General features: G+C 34.8%; 1 protein-coding gene across 7 annotated transcripts in view; it reads right to left on the bottom strand.

Moving 5' to 3' along the window:
* Positions 1–987: 987 nt before the first annotated feature.
* The window catches only part of ATL2 (atlastin GTPase 2), a 62,807-nt gene continuing 39,763 nt past the window's right edge, over positions 988–24,031 (bottom strand). For 4 of the 7 annotated variants that reach the window (XM_070512238.1, XM_070512241.1, XM_070512240.1 and 1 more), the window contains 12 exons: positions 16,745–16,879; positions 16,369–16,473; positions 12,161–12,211; positions 11,804–11,860; positions 10,258–10,350; positions 7,488–7,626; positions 6,555–6,682; positions 5,406–5,462; positions 4,419–4,490; positions 3,336–3,767; positions 1,792–1,806; positions 988–1,694 (listed from right to left, as the gene is read on the bottom strand). In XM_070512238.1, coding sequence (XP_070368339.1) covers positions 1,587–1,694; positions 1,792–1,806; positions 3,336–3,767; positions 4,419–4,490; positions 5,406–5,462; positions 6,555–6,682; positions 7,488–7,626; positions 10,258–10,350; positions 11,804–11,860; positions 12,161–12,211; positions 16,369–16,473; positions 16,745–16,879 — 1,392 coding nt within the window. In that variant the 3' untranslated portion in view covers positions 988–1,586. The remainder of the gene's footprint in view (positions 1,695–1,791; positions 1,807–3,335; positions 3,768–4,418; positions 4,491–5,405; positions 5,463–6,554; positions 6,683–7,487; positions 7,627–10,257; positions 10,351–11,803; positions 11,861–12,160; positions 12,212–16,368; positions 16,474–16,744; positions 16,880–24,031) is intronic. The other 3 variants (XM_044772270.2, XM_070512242.1, XM_014832891.3) reach the window with 1 other exon arrangement.

The raw sequence follows: 24,031 nt of genomic DNA, 5'->3' as shown, positions 1-24,031 counted from the left end.
AATTATGTACTGAAAATAAATTACAGGAAATAACTTTAAAATGCAACAGAAGACAAAGTCACGATAAACATTCCCATTGAATTCCCTTGGGGGGTGAGATTGCAGTGCTCAAGGAAGATAAATATCACAAATATATCAAAAACTTCAAATTGTCTATGCATTCACACACTGACATGAGCCACAAACATTCCTTCACAGGGACTGTACTTATTAGCCTACCACAGAACCAGATTTTGCCATAAACTACAAAACTTTTAATACAAAATTGTATTTATATATTTATAATTCATATACATGCCCTATCTGTGATTTTAGAAAATAAAAGCTACACACTGTACAGACACTCTTAACTCATAGCTGTAGGCAACATTTTTGGATGGAATTTCTCCCCCAATAAAATTAATGGCATATTTTATGTACATGAAGGCTAAACTGCATAAAAACAGCTCAGTTTCCCAGATATGCATCTCCTTTTAGGGCAGATTTATAAATTTAAAAAGGCAAGACAAATGTACACCTCAGAATCACTTTCTTAGCTACGAGAGTTGTCATGTAATTTCTGTGAAGTTTCTGATACATGCATTTATGTAATACTGGTATTGAAGGCAGTAAAGCAATATATACTTTTAATGTAGTGGCTCAATAAAGGCTTCATTGTCATTTCAATCTGATTCTTGATACAGTGATTCATTAACTTCTCTAAAAATTAAAATTTCAATGGGACACTATGTTGAAGAGACTCTAAATACATTTCTTAAAATATTTCCCTGAAATATCCTTTTACATAAGACAAATTTCACTAACATTAGATTAAGTAAAAACGAAAAAGAAGAATTAAACATGGCACAACTGTGCATGATAAACTAATGCTCCTCAGCCAATCTCCATGTCTTAGGAGCCATGAACAGAATGCTTAAAACCAACGAACAATTTTCACACTCTGTGGCAGCCATCTGTGAAGCCAGTTATACTAAACTACTTCTACAGTTGATTGTAAACTTTGGTTTATTTTTTCTTTATTTGAGTTCTCATTGTACAGCAAGCATGAAAAAAAGGGAGAATGGAGTCCATGAGGAGATGAACTGTCAGTCTGTCTTTAATCTGGCATGATGAGACACCTGGTCAGTCAGGCCTGCTTTGATAGAGTTTGTTACAGACTGCCTTATGTTTTCCTCCATCAAATTATCACCCAGGGGCTTCAATACCTGTGATATGAGAAATGTGCAAAACAAATAAAAACATGAGGTAAAAAAAGAGTTACATATAAAAATAGATATAAAAATTCAATTCAAAGCAATGAAGAAAATAACCAGGAATGTGGGAAACAAAAAGATGCTTCTCCCAAAAAAAGTTATGATCCTACAAATAATGCAGTTAGACATTTTATAATGCAACAAAAATTACTTTCCTCCTACTCAAACCATTTACAATTCCTATGAGATGGATGTGCAATTCCATACCCTATATGCAGCATCAAATCTGGTATGTATACAGCATTTATGCAGACCGGCCCAGACGGTCCTGCTTATTGTCCTACATGTATAAGTGTGAACACTTCAGATAGAGAAAAAAGTTAAAAATACTGTCTAATTTTTCTTCTTGTTATTGTTGGATGACAGTCTCTGTCGCTGTGCTGATGAAAGAGCACGATGAACCATTCGACGTCTAGTAACTTCAAACAGTTTGGAAAACACCTAAAACATGGAGTGATTCGTTAGGAGAATGACTCAGAGTGCCTTGAAGTTAAAGCGTTTAAGACTACAAGAATTTGAGACTTTGTAGGTTTCTCACCTTCCTGGGACTCCTCTGAAGCAAAAAAAAGAGAAATGCAAGACAATTTAGACAATGTTGATGCAGCACAGATCTTCCCTCACTACTGATCACCTTACCTCAACATGCTGAAAATAATTTTACATACTTTAGACTTTTCGATTTAATTGTTTTGTAATAATGGTACCTCTAAAATCCTAGAATCAGTGTATACAGGAGATGACTGATTTTCAAAAGACATTGTACAACTATTGAAATTCATGTTGTAGAAGATTAGTAATGGTCCAAAAGTTTATTCTTAAAAAGTGAGGTGGTACCAACTTTTAATCAATCCATCTTCTACTAGAAGATACCAAAGGCATATGAACAGTGAGATTTTTTAAGAGATAAAAATTTAAATTTAACAAATATCCAAACAGAAGCTTCCAAATCAGATCTGAATAAATAGAGCATTTGTTTAAAAAATAAATACAAGCTCCAAATTAATATAGTGGGTCACTTTATAAAATAATAAGGACATTATTACAAGAAAAGTCAATATCCAATCAACTTTCTTCAAAAAATGCTTTACTTCTTCAATCTTTGAATTTAAAGCCCAAACCAACACGGACCTACATATCCTAGCATCTTCAAATAAGCCCAATACTTCATCAGCCCAGAAAGGCTATCTGAAAATGCCTATTATACTGTCCATCAGTAATTACTGTAGCTCTCATTCTGGTTCTTGACATGATGCTCAAGTACTTCCCGACGATCATTTTAATGACAACATTCTTAAATGGGTATTTTCCGAACACAGGCAATTCCAGCACACAGTTGACTGATACACAACATGGCTTCCCTTAGAAGATACTTGTCAGGCCCGACTTTGAATTCTGGTCTGACGTAACATTATGGTTTGGATTCTGGGTGAGGTAAATGATTATGATTAAGAGAAGCTGGTTCTGTTTGTGGAACTTTGCTTTGTTCATTAGTGTTTCCATAGCACAGAGGTCAAACACAGTTTCTTTGGTATAAGAAATAGCTATAGGATTGTTCCTTGTAGTACATCAGTAAATAGCCACTATCTTCATGGAAGGCAACGTAGACCTGAACACAATTCAATATTTTTCCTGGAATATAAGCATGCATTGCTTCTTGCCAATATTAGTAAGAAACTTCTTTTGCTTTCCTAAAGCACTGCACTTCCGAACTTATTTTCCTTACCTTTGTGTAACTCTTTCATTGATTATATTTTCTTTTCTCTCAAAGAAAAAAATCTTCAGAGATTCTGGCCCTGCCCACTGTCTGGTATAATCATGCTTACGACTAAGACTCTATCCAAAGGATATTACAGATTTAAGCCAACTAAAGTACACTATAATCATGACTTTAAAGAAAAAAAGAACTCTTCAGTTCATACTTTAAATAAAGATTATACATCCAAACAACACAGAAAACATCCTTTTGATATTCCTCATATAAAGGGAAAGCAGGTATGCAAATATAGGGGGGCTGGGGGAACAGGGATGATAGGGAGGAGATTAGTCATTGAAAAACCAAAAAATAGAAAGATAGATACCAACCTGTTCCCATAGTGTTTCAGCAATCTGATCAATCATTGTTCCAATTTCTCTGAACTCCCCAGAGTATTTAACATACGCCCAAGTACAAAGAGACGTCAGTGCTAACCCCATGACAAGGTTACACAAGACGGCTATAGAGTTTAGGCCAATAAAGCCAGTCAGTCCTGAGATTATATACATAGCAAACATAACTGCAAACAGTGTGGCAGGGGTGCGAGCAGCATAGAAGATGTTTTTGCCATCATTGTGCTTTATAAAATTTGCATAGGTTTCTTCAATTTCAGCCTCAAGCTGGTCCTGATAACGACGGCAGAATTCATCTCCACCCATTTTTTTTACTGAACGGAACTGTTTAATCGCCACTTCCTTGAGATCCAGGTGTTTTCGCTCCAGATCTGAGGGTGCAATGTAAGGCTTGTCCCCGCCACATACCTGTAGAGGCAGGATTACAGCAGGACAGATTACATGCTAGAAGTAAGTCACACTTGAAAGAAGTTCCTTGCTCATAGCTTTCAGTCTCAAAAAGTCAAACCACCTACACGGTTCAGTTTGAAACTTGTTCATAACACCTCACACAATCATAACCTACTTATTTCTTATATGTTTAACTGACTCAGGCAAAATAAATTTTTCAAACATGACTAATACCAATGAAGACAAAAAATATTTTACTGCAATCTGTACCTGACCTCACTTGACCTACCATAAGGGTACAAAAGACTGCTGGCAAGAGAGTGGGTAACAGATACACATAAAAAAGGTACTTTAATGTTCAATCTAGCAAGCTTGGCATAGAAATTGCTACTGGCCTTAAGCTAATGTTACTTACATCAGAAGCTACTAATAACAGCACTCTGAATCATATGTCAGAAAATATTTCAGTACAGTTTATGTAATAACTTACCACCTGTATCTTTAACTATGTGAATTATTTTCTTAGTTTATTTCTAGCAGAGACAATAAAGGGGAATTAGGGAATGACGTAACATGACAATGCATAAGGAGCACAAATAAGTTCAATTATTTTAAATATAAAAATCTTCTCTCTCATTCTAGTGTCAAATTTAAATTTCAGTTACAGACCTGTTCCATACTTTTGCAATAGATCTCTCTTGCTCCTGCTACTGCAGCAAGATTATTAGCTTCAGCTGTTGCCTAAAAAGTAAAATAAAATGTGCCAATTTTATGCAAAAAATACCTGATGACTCTGTAAATTCTGATTAACACAGTAAGTTATGTACAATGAACAAGTCTGAAAATGAACCAGAGAAAATATTATCAACTTTCAGTTTTCCTTTCTAATGGAAGGAAACACCAGTATAAAGGATATAGTAATTGCTTCTAATAGGATTCCCTGCCTAATGTTGTTTTGCTTAGGTTTGTTAAAATGGGTTTGTAGAAAACACCACATATTTTCAGGAAATTACAGAGAATTAAATAGATACACCCTAAAATGTATCAAATCTCCAGACGTAAAGAATCAAGAATTACACATATGGTTCTCTTTCTTAAATACACAGAACTGCTTACTGCATGAGTTTCATGAGAAAACACTGTTTAATCCACTATCAGACTGAGAAACTGCCCAAAGGAGCAAATCTTAAACAATATGAACTAGGTTAAATAACATTGTCCCAAAAGAACACTTACTAAAAAAAAGAAAAAAGAAAAACCTAAATTCACTAGTAGAAGCTCTAAACCATTAATACCAAGAGAAAAATAAGCCTTATTTCAACCAACATTCATTGTCAGACTCAGAAGAAGCTTGGTTCAGAGAGGGCCATATTAAGCTATCTTCTGCAACAGAAATTTTCCTACGCTTTTCAAGCAACTGAAAAGAAGGTACTAAGGATTCATTTCTGGTGGCCTATATGTGTGCAAGGTCTGCTATCTGTAGTTAGAAAAAAAATGATATAAATATAAAAACTTCAGGACCCATGACATATATTGCCTTAAACACGTAAAATTTATTTGCACGTAAAGAAGCACCACTCCATTTCCAGCACGTATCGCTAAAGCAAAGATTTTTTTCTCCTTCATAAATAAATATGGGTACAATGCACACACTACCTGAAGCATGGACTTTGGATGTGGAAGTTCTTCTCCTTGATAAATTTTAATGTAAGCCTAAAAATACAAAGACTCATTATATAGGTAGCTTATGCAATTTGGCTCTACATACCCAAAGAAAGAAAAATCATTAAATATAACGATTCACACTATTAAAAGGAAAGTCTAGGTTTTAAGTCATATACTCTCAGTTCAACTAAGTTAACCTTATTCTCAACATTATTAAATGTGTATGTTGCTAAATAATACCCTAGAGAAATGTTTCTAAATATAATTCCATCTTCCATAAAAGTTGTATCTCATATTTAAAAGTTATATATAAAATGCCATCCACTTTATGAAAAGAAATCCATTAATTCCCCCCTGCCAATGTTTCAAATAAATGTTAGAAAACATTTTAACTCAGTATTTTACTTTGACTAGCTGAAATTCAGTTCAAGAAAAAATATCACCTAATTTTCAATTTAAAAGTAAGAAGGAAAGATGGGAATTTTCAGTAAGTCCATATAGGAATCTTTCATCTCAACTTTCTACTGACTCTAAATTAATTTATAACTAAACAAAGGTAGTATGAAAGTTATCAAGTGTCCATTAAATGACAAAAAAATACACTCTTAGTTAAACATATTTTCCCTTCCACATCTCTATAACTACTACGAATAAATACAACCCTCTACAATGGTCTTGCTCTGGCAAGCAAGTGATAAAAACTAGAGAAGAAGAGAGGGAAAAAAAATCTATGAATAATTTACTTGAACTCAGAAACTAGTTTTGATACTTTCAGCTCTTATCAAGTACTCAGAACTGTGAGAGAAGGTTTCTGTGAGAACTCAAGATGCAGAATTACACTCCCAATGTTATCATTCACAAGTGATGGTATTACAATAATATCGTCAATGATTCTTCTCTCCATATCAGAGCCAGAGAAAAAGTAGAATAATTCTGTAAATAAATAAAACTACTGTCTAGAAAATACAAGTTGTCTGCTAGAATCTTAAATATCCTTATATATTGATTCACCCAATTCAAGGCAGAAAAATACATTTTATTTTAAAACAAAGGTAAGAAATTTCTTGTACATACAGATGAGTTCTAAGTCAGCTATATTTCTAACTTAGACAAAATCATTTAATGTAAGAGTTTTCCTACCTTAAAGTATTCTACAAGATCTCTACAAGTGACCTTAGATCCACTTATCTCTTTTTCTACCAAATTTTCAGGGGCAAGAAGTAATGGAACTAGATTTCGAAGCTCTCGTTTAAAATCTTCACCAATATCTAGTGGACATAAAATTAGTCAACGTATTAGTCAAAAAAAAAAAAAAGGTAAAGAAGTCCCCATTGCTAAGAGGTCATAAAATTCTGTTTCATGAAATAAGAATACACGGTACCTACTACCTAAGTAGATTCATTTTAAAAAACTCATCCAAACACGTCATATCCCCTAGGGAAAAACACAATCCACCCCCCCACTCTACTAGTCCATTTCCCTCATCCCCCAATGACTCTTTCAGTTAAAATAATAAATAAAACAAATTGTGAAGTACCAAAATAAATTCCACATTAAGTATTAACTAAACTATCCCTTTCAAAAGGCAAACAATTCATGAAATTGTATTAAATTTTAATACTAGATTTTGTTTTTCCAGCCATACTATAAAAGTTTCATCAATCCGCAAGCCTTTTGCCATCATGCTCAAAATAATTCTACAACATACAAAAAAATTATACTATCACCCCTGAAACAGAGAAACTTAAATTTGATTACATCAATACAATATATTAGTAAAGCTTTTTAGCAGACTGCCATCAGACGAAAAACTGAAATGTTCCCAGTCTTCAGAATTTTTAGGACAACAGACCTAATACGTTGAGCAACAGACCACATATGTTAATCAACATGCTAGGTGTTTGCAACAAACCAGTGGAAAGCTAGAAAGACCACACAGAGCATTACAATCACATCATTAACAATGCATCAAAATGTCCTCCAGTATAAGACAATTTAAGGAACGATGTATTTAAAAAACCATTCAGCCTCTAAAAAATAAGTTCTGATTTTAGCAAGAATGAGAATTCCCACCTTTCAATCTCCCATCAAAACTAGGATTAGTTGCAACTTTAAGACCAGGATGTGGCAAAAGGAAGCAACCGAGATTTGAGAAACAATTGTGAATATGCTTCCTTACATTCTGTAACTCTTCATGTTGATTTTGTTTTACCTGAGGGCAGAAGGAGACAGGATGAAGGTGCAAACAGGAGAAAAAAAAGTTTTTAAAGAAAACCCATAAATAATCACACGTATGCACACTTAACTCAGATGCTACTCCAGATGGGTGTTTTTTGACAATGTAAAATTTTTTACTAAAAATTCATTTCTGACCACTTTGGTAAAACCCCACTTTGTCTTAAACCAGAAAAGATGTTTTTTCCCATGTTAGCTGCCAAGGATCCGAAAACACACAAATACTAATTAATCATAATATCTGACACCAGAATAACTAGTTGTGGTTGTGATTTACAAACCAGTAAATAAAGAAGTTCCCTTTAAAGTACTTATAATGGCAAAGAAAAAAACAAAGTACTAATTTGCATACAAATAAAAAGGCCAGCCCCTGAGCAAAGTAACAGCTAAGGTGAGAAGCTCCAGTGCAGTCCAAAGAACCTCAGAAATTTGTTAGGATTTCAGCACAAATGATTACTGATGATTTATGCTAGTTACCAGTGTTTTGAAAAAAGAGATTACTATGTACTTTCTGGACAAAAATCTTAAACTTAGATTTTTAATGACTACTTATCCCAATATAACTCATATACTCTCCCCCAAAGACTCTTCTCAAAAGCCATTTGAAAAAAACATGCACCATTTGTAATCAGCAATCAGATTTAGGAAACTACCTAAATCTCCATCAAGAGTAGAATGGAAAAATTGTTATCTAGTTATATGGTGGAATACTGCATAGGAATGAGAATAAATGAACTAAACTACATGCAACAATATGGATTAATCTCAGAAATATACAATTGAGGAAAAGAAGCTAAACACAAAAGAATGCATACTGTACATGATTTCTTTCATTAAAAGTCCAAAAACAAACAAAGCCTATCAGAGGTCAGGATAGTAGCGGAGGGTATGGGGGGTTAGCGGATGGAGGTGGGTGCTTCTGGGTGCTGGTTACATGGCTTTCTCAATTTGTACAAATTCATCAAGCTGCACACTTATGATTTGAGCACCTTTCTGTATCACTTCAACAAGACATTAAAAAAAACCTTCTTTTCTTTGAAGTACATAATTGAGTTTACTTAGTATGCCTAATGTGCTTTGTGTTAATTTCTTCTAAACAAACCAGAGAAAATTCTGATGACTGAAATTATCTCTGACAGTAGGGTCTGGAAATGACTTTCAAATGATCCAAGAATGAGGAATTGATTTTACTCTCATGTTAGAAATAAGAAAATTATATTGTACCCCAAGTTTTTGAACATGGTTGAGAAACTAAATACATCATCCCACAGGCAAACAAAATTTCACCGACCAAAGAAGAGAATCCTCCTACTTAGGAATAAAGGGACTTTTACGTATCTTTTGTGTATATAAGTAGATGGCTAGTATCTGACCTGAGGGTTTCCCAAACACTTCTGTGGGAGGGTCCCTTTAGGAATAAAGGATCATGTTGGTGAAGTACTTTTCCAGGAAAGACTTGGTGTGGCATATTGCATGGGCCAGGAGTCTGGATGTTTGGGTCCTAGCTCCAGTTAATAATTAGTTAAGTAACCAAAGCCAAGAGACTTTTCTGGGTTCCAGTTTCATTATATATATGATATATATATTTTTATATATATAGTAAATACATTATATTTATATATTAATTATATATTTATATATAATATATAACTAAATATATTACATATATATGTATATAGATATATATATTAAGTATATATATATATATAAAAGGAAGGCTGAACTAGATGATGTTTAAGATCCCTTTTCCAGCTCTACATGCTGTCACTGTGAGATAATAGCCAGCTCTGGTGGTCTGGTGGTTAAGATTGGGCTCTCTCACCAGTGAAGCCTAGGTTCATTTCCTGGTCAGGGAACCATACCACCCATCTATTGGTTGTCATACTGTGGTGGCTGCATGTCACTGTGATGCTGACAGCTATGCTACGAGTATTTCAAATACTAGCAGGGTGTATCAGCATGGTGGACAGATTTCAGCAGAGCTTTCACACTAAGACAGACTAGGAAGAAAGACCTGTCCACCCATTTCCAAAGAAGGTGCCCTGAAAACTCTACGAACAGCAGCAGCGCATAGTCTGATACAGCACCAGAAAGTGAAAGGATGGCATGAAAAGACTGGGCAGGGTTCTGCTTTGTGTACAGGGTCACTAGGAGTTGGAATTGACTCAATGGCACTAACAACAATTATGAGAGAGTATTCTTTGGAGAGAGGGTCTCACATCATCTGTGTTCAATCCATACACGTATTATCCAGCCTGCCCCAAATGTTCAGAAGCTCAGCTGGGCCAGAAAGAGATAGGCATGCAATCTAAGTAGATCAAAAAGTTAGTCTTCTTCAAACTTTTGTCCTTTGAATATTGATTTACTGAGGGGACAGTTGATTCTAGAGACAAATATTTGTTCCTTAATTTGTATTTGAGGGCACTGCCCTCTGGCAGGGTGTTACCAATTTACTTTCATCCATAAAGGATGGAGTCATCTGGGTAACATGGGATACTCAATTTACTCCACGACATTTGGAGACTGTAGTCTAAGCAGCAGTGCAGGCAGCCCACTCCTTCACCTGGCGTGGTGCTTACGCTTTCCTCTCTAAGAAATAGGAGCTTACCTGCAACCTCTTTTCAAGGAATTGTTTTCCACCTTCCAAACCATATGAATGTTCATAAGGATAACTCCAATCTCGAATTAAAAACATTAATGTCTACAGACAGAAAAAAGTTAGAAATCATTTCTTACAAAATTTTACAAAAAATCACTGCAACAACTGAAGCCTCCCTTACTCCCCTAAACAATCTTTATCAAAAGTTATAGTAACCAAATGGTTAATACTGCTCATAATTACATCAAGAGCCTACCTAAACCAACAACACTCCCAGACCCTATACCCAGCAATTGCCTTCAATTGAGAACCTCACTGCGTATAAAGAGTCACGACAGGCAGTAACACAGTATTTTAAAAAACGAACAAAAGGCATATCAGGGCATATAGATGATAATTTTAAGTCAAGGTTATATAACAAGAAGATCAACTAACCTAATTCTAGACCAACTAATTCTTTTCACAGAATTTTTTATTTGTATATGCTTAGGTTTCTCAACCTCAGCATTGTTAACATCTGGGGCCAGGTAATCCTTAGTGGTATGTGACTGTCCTGTGCATTGCAGGATGTTGAACAGCATTTCTCGCCTTTATGCACTAGATGTCAACAGCATTAATCTCCCCTGCAAAAATGTGACAACCAAAAATGTCTCCACACATTGGCAAATGTCCCCTAGGTGGAAAAAATGCCCCAGTTCAGAAAAACTGATGTACACCAAGTAGAGTACATTTCATTCATATGCACAAAATGAAGCCATAACCTGCCCAAATATTTCATAAAAGTGATCACTCGAGCCAGACAAGACTGAGGCAGAATCAATGTAAACCCACTGACACTGAGAATAACCAGCAATGCCGTCACACTGGAAGGATTCCACACACTGACAAGCAAACAGGGTGGAGTCATTCTCACCTACTATAACACAACTGACGAAACTGTACTAATGTCAACTTATAAATTACACTTACTTCAAAAAAGAAACTATCTGAAATTGATAGGACTCCACAGAAGCAAGCAGAGCATATGCTTCTCAAATAACTCCACCTGGGTTAATTTCTGACTTAATATTCTGTACCTGGCATTTAAAAGGAAAAAAAAAACCATGGGGATAGAAGGGGTGCAGGAGGGTGAGGGATATAATAAATTCTGGAATTTTTCTATATGAAACCAAAACAAAGAATAACAAGACCAACCTCAACCTGTAAAACACCACGAAAAACAAACCTACAATATCTTGTGGTATAGAAACACGTTTAAGACATTTTCATGACTGTCTTAAGCTTTGGAATTAAATAACATCTAATTAAGACAAACAATATTAGCCTCTTAATCTAAGTAAAAGTATTAATCAATCTATATTCATTTGTTCTATTTCCTATCCCAACAACCTACTACTGATAAGTTGGTGAAGACTATAAATTAGTTTAAACTCCACTGAATCTGTTGTTAAAAATGAGTTTGCTGTAATATATTCATGTCTTCAGAGTTACGAGATGAGGTGGATTGACAGCTTTTCATAGGTAAATTTTAAAAAATGATAAAATACTTACTTACCTGAAATGGTTTCTGGTAGATTTCTTCCATTGCCAGTCTGCCGTACTCTGTAAATAACTATCAAATCAAGTTATTTAAAATAATGCCCCCAAAGAAACTGAGATATTTGTAAAGCTGTTCTATATATATCAGACCACTAGATATCAGAGCCTTTAAAATCATTTGAAAGCCAAACATTTAATTTCCTAACAGACTGGATATATATTAAATTCTTTTAGTAAAGAAGTCCTACGACAGTTTAAAAATCATATAATATTCAATCTTCTTACAATATTATAGGCTTCTAGGTGTAAAGTCACAATAAAGTGGGAATTAAATTTTTAATACTTTGGAATACATTCTTCGAGACATACGTACTTGCAAGTGTTGAAGATCATCTTCTTGAATATTCTGAGACAAATTATATACCTGTTAAAACAAAATTTTGTTTTTATTAGTGTTTTATTTTGAATACTCAGCTGTGTAATAACTTTACTTGTGGAAATGAAGGCTATTTTATACCTCAGCACAAATGAAATCACTTAGCCACTATCTTATCTAGTGGCATATGGAAAGGAGTTTCTCTTTTTTCCTAACAGTCAGGATAAAACATTAAGGCAGAAGCAGTGGTGGTGAACCATGCAAAAATCATGAGTATATGCATATGGGGCCTAGAAAGTAGAAGACATAAAAAAAAAAGTGTATCATGTGGTTTCTTTTTCTCCTTCTCAAAGTTTCTTTAATGTTATGATCTCTTTTTTAAAAAAAGGTGAAGATTGTTTCCACAATTATTTTTCTAAGTCAAGGAATGTGAGGGGCATAGTTCTACAAAGATAAATTCCTCCCTGGCACAATCATAATACCATAAATCATAATATTTGCTTATGGTTATTTGGCAGACACCTCTAATACCATCGACCCTAATATGGTTCTCTTTTTACTTAAATAAACTTATCAGTATAAACAACTTAACATGAAAATTTTATAAGCCTGTAGTAGTTAAAAAAAATAACAGTAGGTGGCACTCATGCCCTATCAAGAATTTTTTAGGCAGCTTTTGAATGCACTTAGACCAGAGCTGATAATGGAAGATCTAAGTACTCTCAAAGAAGGGAACTGGGAGAAAAGACTCACTAGGTCCAGTCCTTCTGAGTCAGGTCTTTAAAAGGTGACCTAGGCCACCACAGGAGAAAAGTAGGTATCCACAGATGTCACCTCTGTGACAAAGGTTATAAGAAATAACTTTTGTCTAAGAAGATAGGATTACACCAATATACTACAAAGCTACAGTAATCAAAACAGCATGGGACTGGCAGAAAAACAGACAGACAAATCAACAGAACAGACTGAAAGCCCAGAAATAAAACCACACATCTATGGACAGCTAATCTTTGATAAAGGAGCCAAGACCATACAGTGTAGAAAGGAAAGTCTCTTCAATAAGTGATGTTGGGAAAACTGGACAGTCATGTGCAAAAGAATGAAAGTAGACCATTATCTTACACCATACACAAAAATTAACTCAAAATGGATTAAAGATGAATCTAAGATTTGAAACCATAAAACTCCTAGAAGAAAACACAGATAGTATACTCTTTGACATTGGTCTTAGCAGTATCTTTTCAAACACCATGTCTACTAAGGCAACGGAAACAAAAGAGGCAACATTAGACTAAAAAGCTTCTGCAAGGCAAAGGAAACTACGAACAAAATGAAAAGAAAATCCACCAACTGGGAGAAAATATTTGCCAATCATATATCTGACAAGGGGTTAATAACCAAAACATATAAAGAACTCATACAATTCAACAACTAGAAAACAAACAATCCAATCAAAAAATGGGCAGAGGATATGAATAGACATTTTTTTCCAAAGAAGATATAAAGATGGCCAACAGGCATATGAAAAGATGTTCAACATCACTAATTATTAGAGAAATGCAAATCAAAACTACAATGAGATTTTACTTTACAACTGTCAGAAAGGCTATAATTAATAAGACAAAAAATAACAAACGTTGGAGAGGATGTGGAGAAAAGGGAACTCTCACACACTGCTGGTGGGAATGCAAACTGGTGCACACACTATTGAAAATAGTATGGAGATTTCTCAAAAAATTAAAAGTATAAATACCATATGATCCAGCTATCCCACTACTGGGTATTTACCCAAAGAACATGAAATCAACAATTCACAGAGACTGATGCATCCCTATGTTCATCACAGTATTCACAATAGCCAAGATGTGGAAGCAAGTGCCCATCAATGGATAAATGGATAAGATGATGTGGTATATATATACTACTCAGCCATAAAAAAAGACAAAATCGTGACATTTGCGACAACATGGATGGACCTTAGGAGTATTATGCTAATAAGCCAGACAGAGAAAGACAAACACCATATGATTTCACCTATATGTAGAACATAAATAAACACACGGATAAGGAGAAAAGATTAGTGGTTATCAGAGCAGAAGGAGTTCCGAGGAAGGCAAAAGGGGTGAAGTGGCATATATGTAAGGTGACAGATAAAAACTAGATGATTGGTGACAAACACAATGCAGTCTATACAGAAACTGATATATAATAATGTACACCTGAAATTTACACAGTGTCATAAGCCAATATGACTTCAATAAAACAATTTTTTAAAAAAACAAAATAAGGTTACTCCAAAGATAGAACAATTTGTTCAAATAGCAAATAAGTAATAATCTAGCTGACAACCACTTGGAGGTCAAAAATATAAACAGCCAATATAGGTCAGCAAACCTAAAATTATATTCTCAGCTAATTCCAAAAAGGGAACTTAAAATGACTGAGGTGATTAAACTCTAGATTTAACCTTAGAAACTGAAAGCATGATCAACCTATTCATACCCACATGAGCCTTGGCATTTAGAAAATAGGTCTAGATCCTTTCATTGTCAAGGGCAGGTTGCAAACAGCAAAGACAGAACAGGATTTGTTTATCATAGATCATTAGTACATATTATACTGCACTGTACTTAACACATGCTCAATAATTATTTGTTGAAAGACTAAATGACAAGAGGATCAATCGGTCATCGATCTATTAGCCAGGCAGCTTATGTAAGGAAGAGGAAAAGCCTAGCCTCAAAGATCAGGAAGAAAGGAATAACAAAAAAATAATTTTAATATTCTTGATTATTGTTTACAGAACACTTTCTTATGTATCATCTCATTCAGATCTCATTTGTGACTGCACACAATTCCTCATGAGATAGGCAAGATGGGTAAAATCCTCGTTTTACAGATAAGAAAGTAGCTTAAGTGGCTGTCCAAAACCAGGCCTCCTATTGCCATAAAGTTGAATAAATAAACAAGAGAACACCAAGGCACAAGTTTTAGGACAGAAAATTCCCTCATTATAATTTAAGGTAAGCCATAGAGCCAGCTAATCTGAAGGGCTATAATGTGATAATATAAATACAAAAATGTGGCTCTGCTTGTCTCAAAAGAATGGCAGTTGTGCCACCTTGCAAGATCAGAGAAAAAGAGGTAGACAAAATGGAAAAGAGAGACTTTGAGGGTCCCCAATACCATCATTTAATTGGTAGTGATAGATATCTCCAGCCCTAAAATAAACAGAAGCCATGCTGAAAAGTACTCCTCATAATAATATGCAAAACTTTTTTCTACTCTCACAGCTGGATACTTCACATTGAGGAAAGAAAGAAATGGGAACTTAAGGGAGACTGGTCAAATGTTCCAGATGTTATCAGAAACCATTACAAAAATTCCAAGACACTGTGACAGTATCACCTATGATCTATTATCGATAAGAAACATTTCTTATCTCAGGAGGAGCACATACTTTTTTTTAACATTTGCGAATATACTTCTTGATACATCTTCACCAGCTGGGCCTAACCACTATACTTCAATAATTCATCTTTCAGCCAGAGAAGTATCAACCATAGATGACAGAAAAGAGATGGCCTAGCTTGAAGAGACTTGAACTTGATAGAACACCAAACACAATTAGGGTATAGGATAAATGAAAAACAAAATGGATTTTATTCCTTTTCAAATGCAACAAGTGGTAAAAGTCCTCAGTTTATTATATAACATCACTTAAGTTTCCTAAATTAAATATGAATTAATTCTCATGCCTCTGCCTCCATTAGTTCAAACAATCGAGTACTAGTTGTCCTACAAAGCAAATACAAAATTAAGTTTAATTACTTGGTTTCTTTGGCTGGTTGGTTGGTTTAGCCAAAAAAATAAAGATATACCCTACATCTTACTTTATCTGCAGCTATATGACTGAAATCAAGTAAGGATAACATGCAATATCATCTTTTCCTTAAAAGAAAAAGCAGAGATGCTATGATGAAAAACCAAAGGGACTGGCTATTGGTTTACTGCTGCCTTGGTAACCACTCAAAGTATGAAATTTCACATTGTGACGCAGAACAGCAAGCATGGAAATGTAAACTACTAATAAGAAACGTAAATAACTCTTTCTAATTTTAATCCTTTTTTTCTTCAATCAAAGGCATTTTGAAAAGTTATTAGGATTATCTGAACTGATCATACCACAGCATCTCACGTCTCACCTGGACAGAGCTAGTCATAGTGCTCAGAGCAAACACTGTTGCACAGTCTTTGATAGTTGACTGGCTATCAAAGGCACCCTGGGTATCCATTAGCAGCACAGCCACCTAGGAATTTAAAAGTTTAAAATACTAAGTAAAATACTCACTAATAGTGACTATAAAAATGAAATATAAAATGATAAATGTCAAAATCAGTAATTAAGCCAAGAAAAGTATTCTAAGTTAAATACCTCACATATTTTGACATAATAATCCATATATGTTAAAGTTATCAGACTTAACAGTTTTGTGTTGTTTTGCTCTTTTATATCAGAAAATAGCTCAAGAAAGAATATGGGAGAAAAAAATAGTAAAAAAAGCATAAACAGAATTTTACTTTTGTTCCATTAGGTCTGTCGATCACAAATACTTCATTCCAGACTTGTATGCCTGTTGTTTCTCTTTCGCAACCACCTCGCCATGTAAAGCCAGTCAATGGTTCATTGTTTCCACCAATCCAACTTTGAGAATCCTGTTAAAGTCAAGCATAAATGTAAAATAAAACACAAAAAATTAAGAACTAAAAAAGAATGTAAGAAATCACCGTTCCTTATTTTACAGATGAGGAAGGTAAGTCCAGCGAGATAAAATACACTGTAACATTACACAAGTAGTTACAAAGCAGTCCCAAATCCCGTCTGAGGTGCCTTGTCTTAGAGTGTGATCTCCTCCAAACCTTCTCAGATCTGCTCACATTTTCACTCTCCAGGTTTCTAGATAAGTAGGGTCACATTCACTATTCTCCATTTTGGAGAAATTTCCCATAATTTAAAAAAATCGTAAAATATACATACCAGCTATTTTGACATCTCCTTTACAGATAAGCAAAACTAAGCTTCAGACAGAATGGCTGTCAAAACAGCACTGCTTTCTTAGAATAGCTTATACTAAAATATTTTCATACTGTCTTAATTTTCTCTTTAAAAAATATCAACTTTAAAAATAACTACGACACTTGTCTGGAACCTGATTCAAACAATCCAACTGTAAAAAGCAAACCAAAAAAAAAAGTCTTTTTCGAAATCAAAAGGACATCTGAACCCAGAATGGGTATTATATTAGATGGTGTTAAATTGGGGTAAAGATGATTGTTTGGTATGATAACGGTATTGTGGTTGTGTTAAAAAATAATAATAATAATAGAGTCCTCTGTTAAATACTCAAGTATTTATGATGAAAGGATATGCTGGCATTTGCTTTTAAATATTCCAGCCAAAAAAGAACAAAAAGACAGGGAAGAAAACAAATGAAGCAAGACAAGCACAATATTGCTAGGTACACTGGGGTTCATTATAACACTCTATTTTGGGGTATGTTTAAAATTTTCCATAATAAAATGTTATAACTAAAATCACAGGGCTAAACTGCTAAAATGAAATATTATGAAATAACATAAAAGTTAATATACCACAACACAAGGTAATTTATCTAGAAAATTAAATCTGGAACACAATAAATGAGTAACTTTGACAGATATCAGATCCCTATACTTTAGTATACTTAAAGCCCACATACCCTTTACTCAAAGTACCCAGAGGAAAATTCCTTTGTTTCAGAAATACTTCTAATAGGCTTGGAGAAATATATATAGTAAAAGACAGACAACAAAGTCCAAACTAAGCGTAGAGAAAACATGTTTAAGGTAGGCTCAATGAGGGATAAAGCAATTTATGAAAAGTAGATATAAGGTGAGAAAAAAGTGTTGTCCCCACCATCATCTAATGTGAAGATCAGCCTTAAACTTCAAACCATCTATAATTACTATTCTTCGACATAACTCCCATTCCCAGTGGGTTACCAGTCCTATGAATTACGAAATTCTCTTGGACTCTCTTCTTCACTTTTCAATCTTCAACTTGAGGACCCTCATCTCTCTGTTGGTCACAAGGCTGCCACAGGGCACAACTCCATTCACACTATATACTATGGATTTGTGCTTCAGGAGGCACCCTTTGCAGAGATTACAATTAACAGTACGCCTAGACAATGTGCTCCCTTTTGAGCATGGCTAAGAGATACAGAAGAAATATGATCCTTTATATTATTCCTAGAAACAATACAATAACAGGGACAAGACAGTAAAAATAAATTTTTTAAATTATGGATGACTGAAATCATAGCCTAACATGTTTGTTAACTTTACCCTCTCCAAAAGAAACTTTAAAAAAAAATTAGTCTCATTAAAAAAAAAAATCTACTGATTATATATCATCTCTTCTTAGTTTAGCCTGTAATGGAAACGTTTAAGAAGTAGTAAATTGATTAGTCAATAAAATGATGAAAGAAAACATAAATTAGAGAACCTAACTAATCAAAACTAGTAAGTTTTGATATTTTAAAACTTGAAGTTAAGAAGTCTGCTATTTCTCTAACATACTAAATACTGATAACTTTCATAAAACACATTCATTCAACAAGTATCTACAGAACCCTTAACCAGGTGGCAGCCATTGTTCTAGGTTCTGGGCCTACAGCAGTGAACAAGAACAAACGTTCCTGCCCTCAAGGAGCATTCTAGTGAGTTCTAGAAGCAGCCTCACTGATAACAAATACTATTTGCTATCATAAGTTACTAAAAGCAAACCTAAGAACTTAAAAAACAGTAAGCTGCTACCATTTACGACTGTGGGGACCAAAAAAAGCCTTCAAATTCAAAATTCCAAAAACAATCTTATTCCTCCAGTAAAATAAAAAGGAAAAGAGAAGATCTTAAAGAATAAATGTCATTTGCAAAAGGAAATCTGAAAACATCTGAGCTTTAAATGTAGTCAAATACTAGTGAATAAACATAAGCCCTTGCCAAAAAGACTTACCAATATAATATAGTGATCAACAGTGAAGAACTCCTACCTACTCTAAATAATAATAAACACATTCTTATTCTACCACAGGAAAGATAACATTTCCTAGCAACAAAGTGAAACACTAGCTAGTTAAACTTTAAACACAGAGTTGGTGGTCCATCGTATCACAACACACACAGCTCCCTGTTTGCAGGCCTACTGACTCCAACAACAAGCAGGCTGGAAGAATAAGAGCCCATCCAGAAGCCTTAACAACTCATTACAGCAACAAGGAAAAGAGACGGAAAGGATGAAATTAAAGATCCAAGAAACACTACAATAAAAGAAGAGATCCTTCCTAGCTGCAAGGCATTCCCCACAAAAACACCATAGATGAAAGAAAATCTTAACCTGTATAAAATGAGTGCTTAATTCAGGAGGTAGGTTATTAACACTCAACACCCAAATTACTAGCTAAAATGAGTAGTATACACATTCTGACCAACAAGCATAATTTAGTCTTTTCATTTGAATATGTAAGAATACACTGCAAGTCCTGGAACAAATTAAGAAACATTAGACTCTTAAAACAGTTTAAAACGAACATCTTAACAACCCCACGTCTGACCCCATCCTCTTGCACCTGGACAAACAGATGACATTATGACTGACTCAAGTCACAAGCTCAGACAAAGGACAATTCTATCAACTTAGGCACACAGAAGAGAATACTCTTTTTAATAAAATGTTCTGGTTAAAAAGTGTCCTTGACCTTCTAAACATTATGCTAACTGAAATATGCCAGACACAAAATAACAAATATTTTATGATTCTACTTATATGAGGTACCTAGAGTAGTCAAACTCATAGAGACAGAAAGTAGAATCGTGGTTACCAGACACTGGGGAAAGAGGGAGAATGGGGAGTTTAACGGGTACAAAGCTTCAGTTTGGGAAGATGAAAAAGTTCTGGAGATGGGTAGGTAGTGATGATTTCATAGTAATACGAATGTACTTAATGCCACTAAACTGCACACTTAGAAATGGTTAAGGTGGTAAATTTTGTTATGCATTTTTTAACCAGAATTTTTTTAAAAACATGTACTTGACTGCTACCGGAACAGAAAAGGGGAAACACCTCTAGTTATTAAACTGAGGTGTGACATGGAGATCTCACTTTACAGTCTTCCACTGGACTTCCAGTTTCAGCTCTCCCATGTAAAAAGCTAATAAGTCACCACAACTATCTTCACAAGAAGAAAAAAGCTGAACAAACTGAAAATCACTAGACTTTTCTTTCTTCAATCAGAGAATTGAGGTCACAGGGCAAACCATCACCCAGATATCTGGAGGGACAGGTGAATATAAACAATCACAGGCTGAGGTCAGTTTACCAGGAGCAGAAACTGCTGGAGCAACTGGGAGGAATGGTCATCTAGACCAACTGCTGGCAACGAGAGTGGACTACCTTGAGAGCTGGGAACTCCTGCAGGCTGTCTTAGCAGGCCCCCACTTTCCTCAGTTCCCTGAGGTTCTTAGGGTAAAGATACGAGAAAACTAGTTTTTATCCATCACCATACACATGTGCTCCTTTACTCCCTTTGCCCTCCTTCAACTCCCTTCTTCTCTGGTAATCATCAATCTGTTTTCCTTATCTATGTGTTTATCTTCCACATATGAGTGAAACACAGAAACTGAAATATAATAATGTACACCGTGTTATAAGCTAATATGACCTCAATAAAATAATTTTTTTAAAAAAGATAGGAGAAAACTTCCCTCAGGACTGTGGCAGGTGGAGGGGAACAGTAACCACTTTTAAATACACTCAGGAGAAAGTAACCACTTTGAATTACACACACCCAGAGCAGTCTCCATAACAAAGGCCTACCCACCAAGGCAAACTACCTTACCAGAGCTTTATCTGACACTAGAAAAGGGCAATTTGCCCACTGGAGATCCCCTAGCCTTTCTGTCTCACATAAGGAGAGAAAAAAAAAAGCTAAGAAACACTTCTGAAAGTCATAGCCTAGAGACTCAGGCCCACTTAAAAACTGAGATTTATCCATAAAACGATATAATGTTTCCCCTCCCCCACAATTTACCACCACATCAATAGGGCTCCAATATGATGACAGTGGATTACAACTGAGAAAACTGCAAGACACAGATTCTATTTAAGGAGTTCTTAGGGAAACCCAAAGACAATGCAGGAGGAAGAAGAAACAGAAGTCTCCTGGACCTACAGCTACAAAAAGCATTAAACACAGTTCATCTCCTAACTAGATTAACATAAAACTTCACACTAAAAGCCTAAATCTTCAGTTCCTATTACCTGATAGTTTATGTCTGGCTTTCAACAACTTTCAACAGAAAAGTTACAAGCCATGCCAAAAGGAAAGAAAAAACAGACTGACAAGACAAAGCAAGCAACAGAACCAGACTCAGATAAGATATAGATTTTGGAATATATGACAGTAAATTTTAAATAACTAGGATTAATATGTTAAGGGCTCTAATGGAAAAAGTAGACTACATGCAAAAACAGGTAACGTAAGCAGAGAGACAGAAACTCTTAAGAATCAAAAGAAAATGCTAGATATCAAAAACACTGTAATAGAAATAAAGAAGGTGTTTGAGGAGCCAACCTGGTAGCATAGCGGTTAAGTTCACATGCCCTGCTTTGACGACCTGGGTTTCGCCAGTTTGGATCCTGAGCATGGACCTACCCACCACTTATCAAGCCATACTGTGGCAGGCGGCCCACATAAAAAGTAGAGGAAGATGGGCACAGATGTTAGCTCTGGGCCAATTTTCTTCAGCAAAAAGAGGAGGATTGGCGGCAGATGTTAGCTCGGGGATAATCTTCCTCAAAACAAAGAATGTGTTTGATGCACTTATCCACAGACTGGACATGGCCAAGAAGAGTCAATGAACTTAAGGACATGTCAATAGAAACTTCCCAACCTGAAATGCACAGAGAAAAAAAATAAAACTAATGTAACAGACCATCTAAGAACTGTGGGACAATTACAAAAGGCATAATAAAGGAGTAATGGAAAAATCTGAAAGAGAAGAGAAAAAGGAGAAAAAGAAACATAAGAATCAATAATCAGAGAATTTACTGAAATTAATGACAGATACCAAACAAAAGATCTAAGAAGGTCAGAGAACACAGACAGGATAAATACTAAAAAACCTACACCAGACACATCACATTCTCACTGCAAAATAACAAACACACAAAAGAAATCCTGAAAGAAGCCACAGACAAAAAAATACTTTACCTATAAAGGAACAAGGATAACAACTACTTCAGACTTCTCATCAGAAACCACACAGAGTATAGTGAAATATTCAAAGTGCTGAAAGAAAAAGGCCACCAACCTAGAATTCTGTATCCAGTGAAGTTATCCTAAAAAAAATGAAGGAGAAATAAAGACTTCCTCAAACAAAAACTGAGGGAAGTTGTCACCAGCACACTTGCCTTGCACGAAATGTTAAAAGACGTTCAGAGAAAAAGAAAATAATATAGTTCAGAAACTCAGACATATATATAGAAAGACTGTCAGAGAAGGACTAGAAGGTACAAGCTTTTATTCTTCTTATTCTTAAATTGATCTAATAGACATCTGTGTATTCAAAGTACTAATAGCAACAATGTATTGGGTGATTATGATATATAGATAAAGGAAAGGAACGACAGCAATGTTACAAGGGACAGGAGTGAGGCATTGGAAATACTCTGTGATAAGGTACCTGCACTACCCATCAACACATAATACTATTCTGAAGTGGACTTAAATTAGTTGTAAATCTATATTGTAAACTCCAGGCAACCACTAAAAGAATTTTTCTTAAGTATAATAGATATACTAAGAAAGGATATAAAATGCAATCATATAAAATGCTCAATTAAAGCTAGAGAAGGCAGAAAGTAATAGTTTAAAAAAAGAAACAAGGAACAAGTACAACAAACAGAAAATAGTTACAAACATGAGATATTAATCCAACTGTATCAATAATCACTTTAGATGTGCATGATCTAAATAAACCAATTAAAAGACAGACTAACAGTAGATTAAAAAACAGTCCCAACTATTTTTTGTCTACAAAAACCCAGTTTAAATATAAAGACAGAGACAGGTTAAAAGTAAAGGAATGGAGGAAGATACAACAAAAGCTGGAGCAGCTATAATAATTTCAGACACAGCAGACTTCAGAACAAGAAAGTTATCAGGATGAAGAATGGTATTAAATAATGATAAAGGAGTCAATTCTCCAAGAAAACTTAACAATCTTTAATGTGTATGCACCTAACAACAAAGTATCAAAATATGTGAGGTAAAAACTGAACTGCAAGGAGAAACAGACATATCCACTATTATACTTGGAGATTTCAATACCCCTCCACCAGTAATTAACAGATCCAGAAGACAGAAAATCAGTGAGGATATAGACAAAGTGAATAGTACCCACAATCAAACGGATCTAACTGACATTACAGAAAACTACATCCAATAACGGCAGAACACACATTCCTCTCAAACTCACACAGTACATTCACCAAAACAGACTACATTCTGGGCCTTAAAAGAAATTTAAAGGAATAGATTATACAAATTATGCTCTCAGACCACAGCGGAATTAAACTAGAAACCAATAATAGAAACATAGTTGCAAAATCCCAAAATAGTAGCATTTAAAGAACACATTTCTAAATAACACATGGGTAAAAGAAGCCTCAATAGATTTTAAAAAATATTTTGAACTAAAGGAAAACAAAAATACAACTTATGAAAATGTGTGAAATGCAGCAAAAGCAGTGCTTAGAGAATTTAT

This window comes from Equus asinus, chromosome 6, assembly GCF_041296235.1.
Source record: "Equus asinus isolate D_3611 breed Donkey chromosome 6, EquAss-T2T_v2, whole genome shotgun sequence".
In the NCBI taxonomy this organism is placed as follows: Eukaryota; Metazoa; Chordata; class Mammalia; order Perissodactyla; family Equidae; genus Equus; species Equus asinus.
The sequence above is the reverse complement of the archived record's forward strand: the minus strand, read 5'-3'. Positions and strand labels throughout refer to the sequence as shown.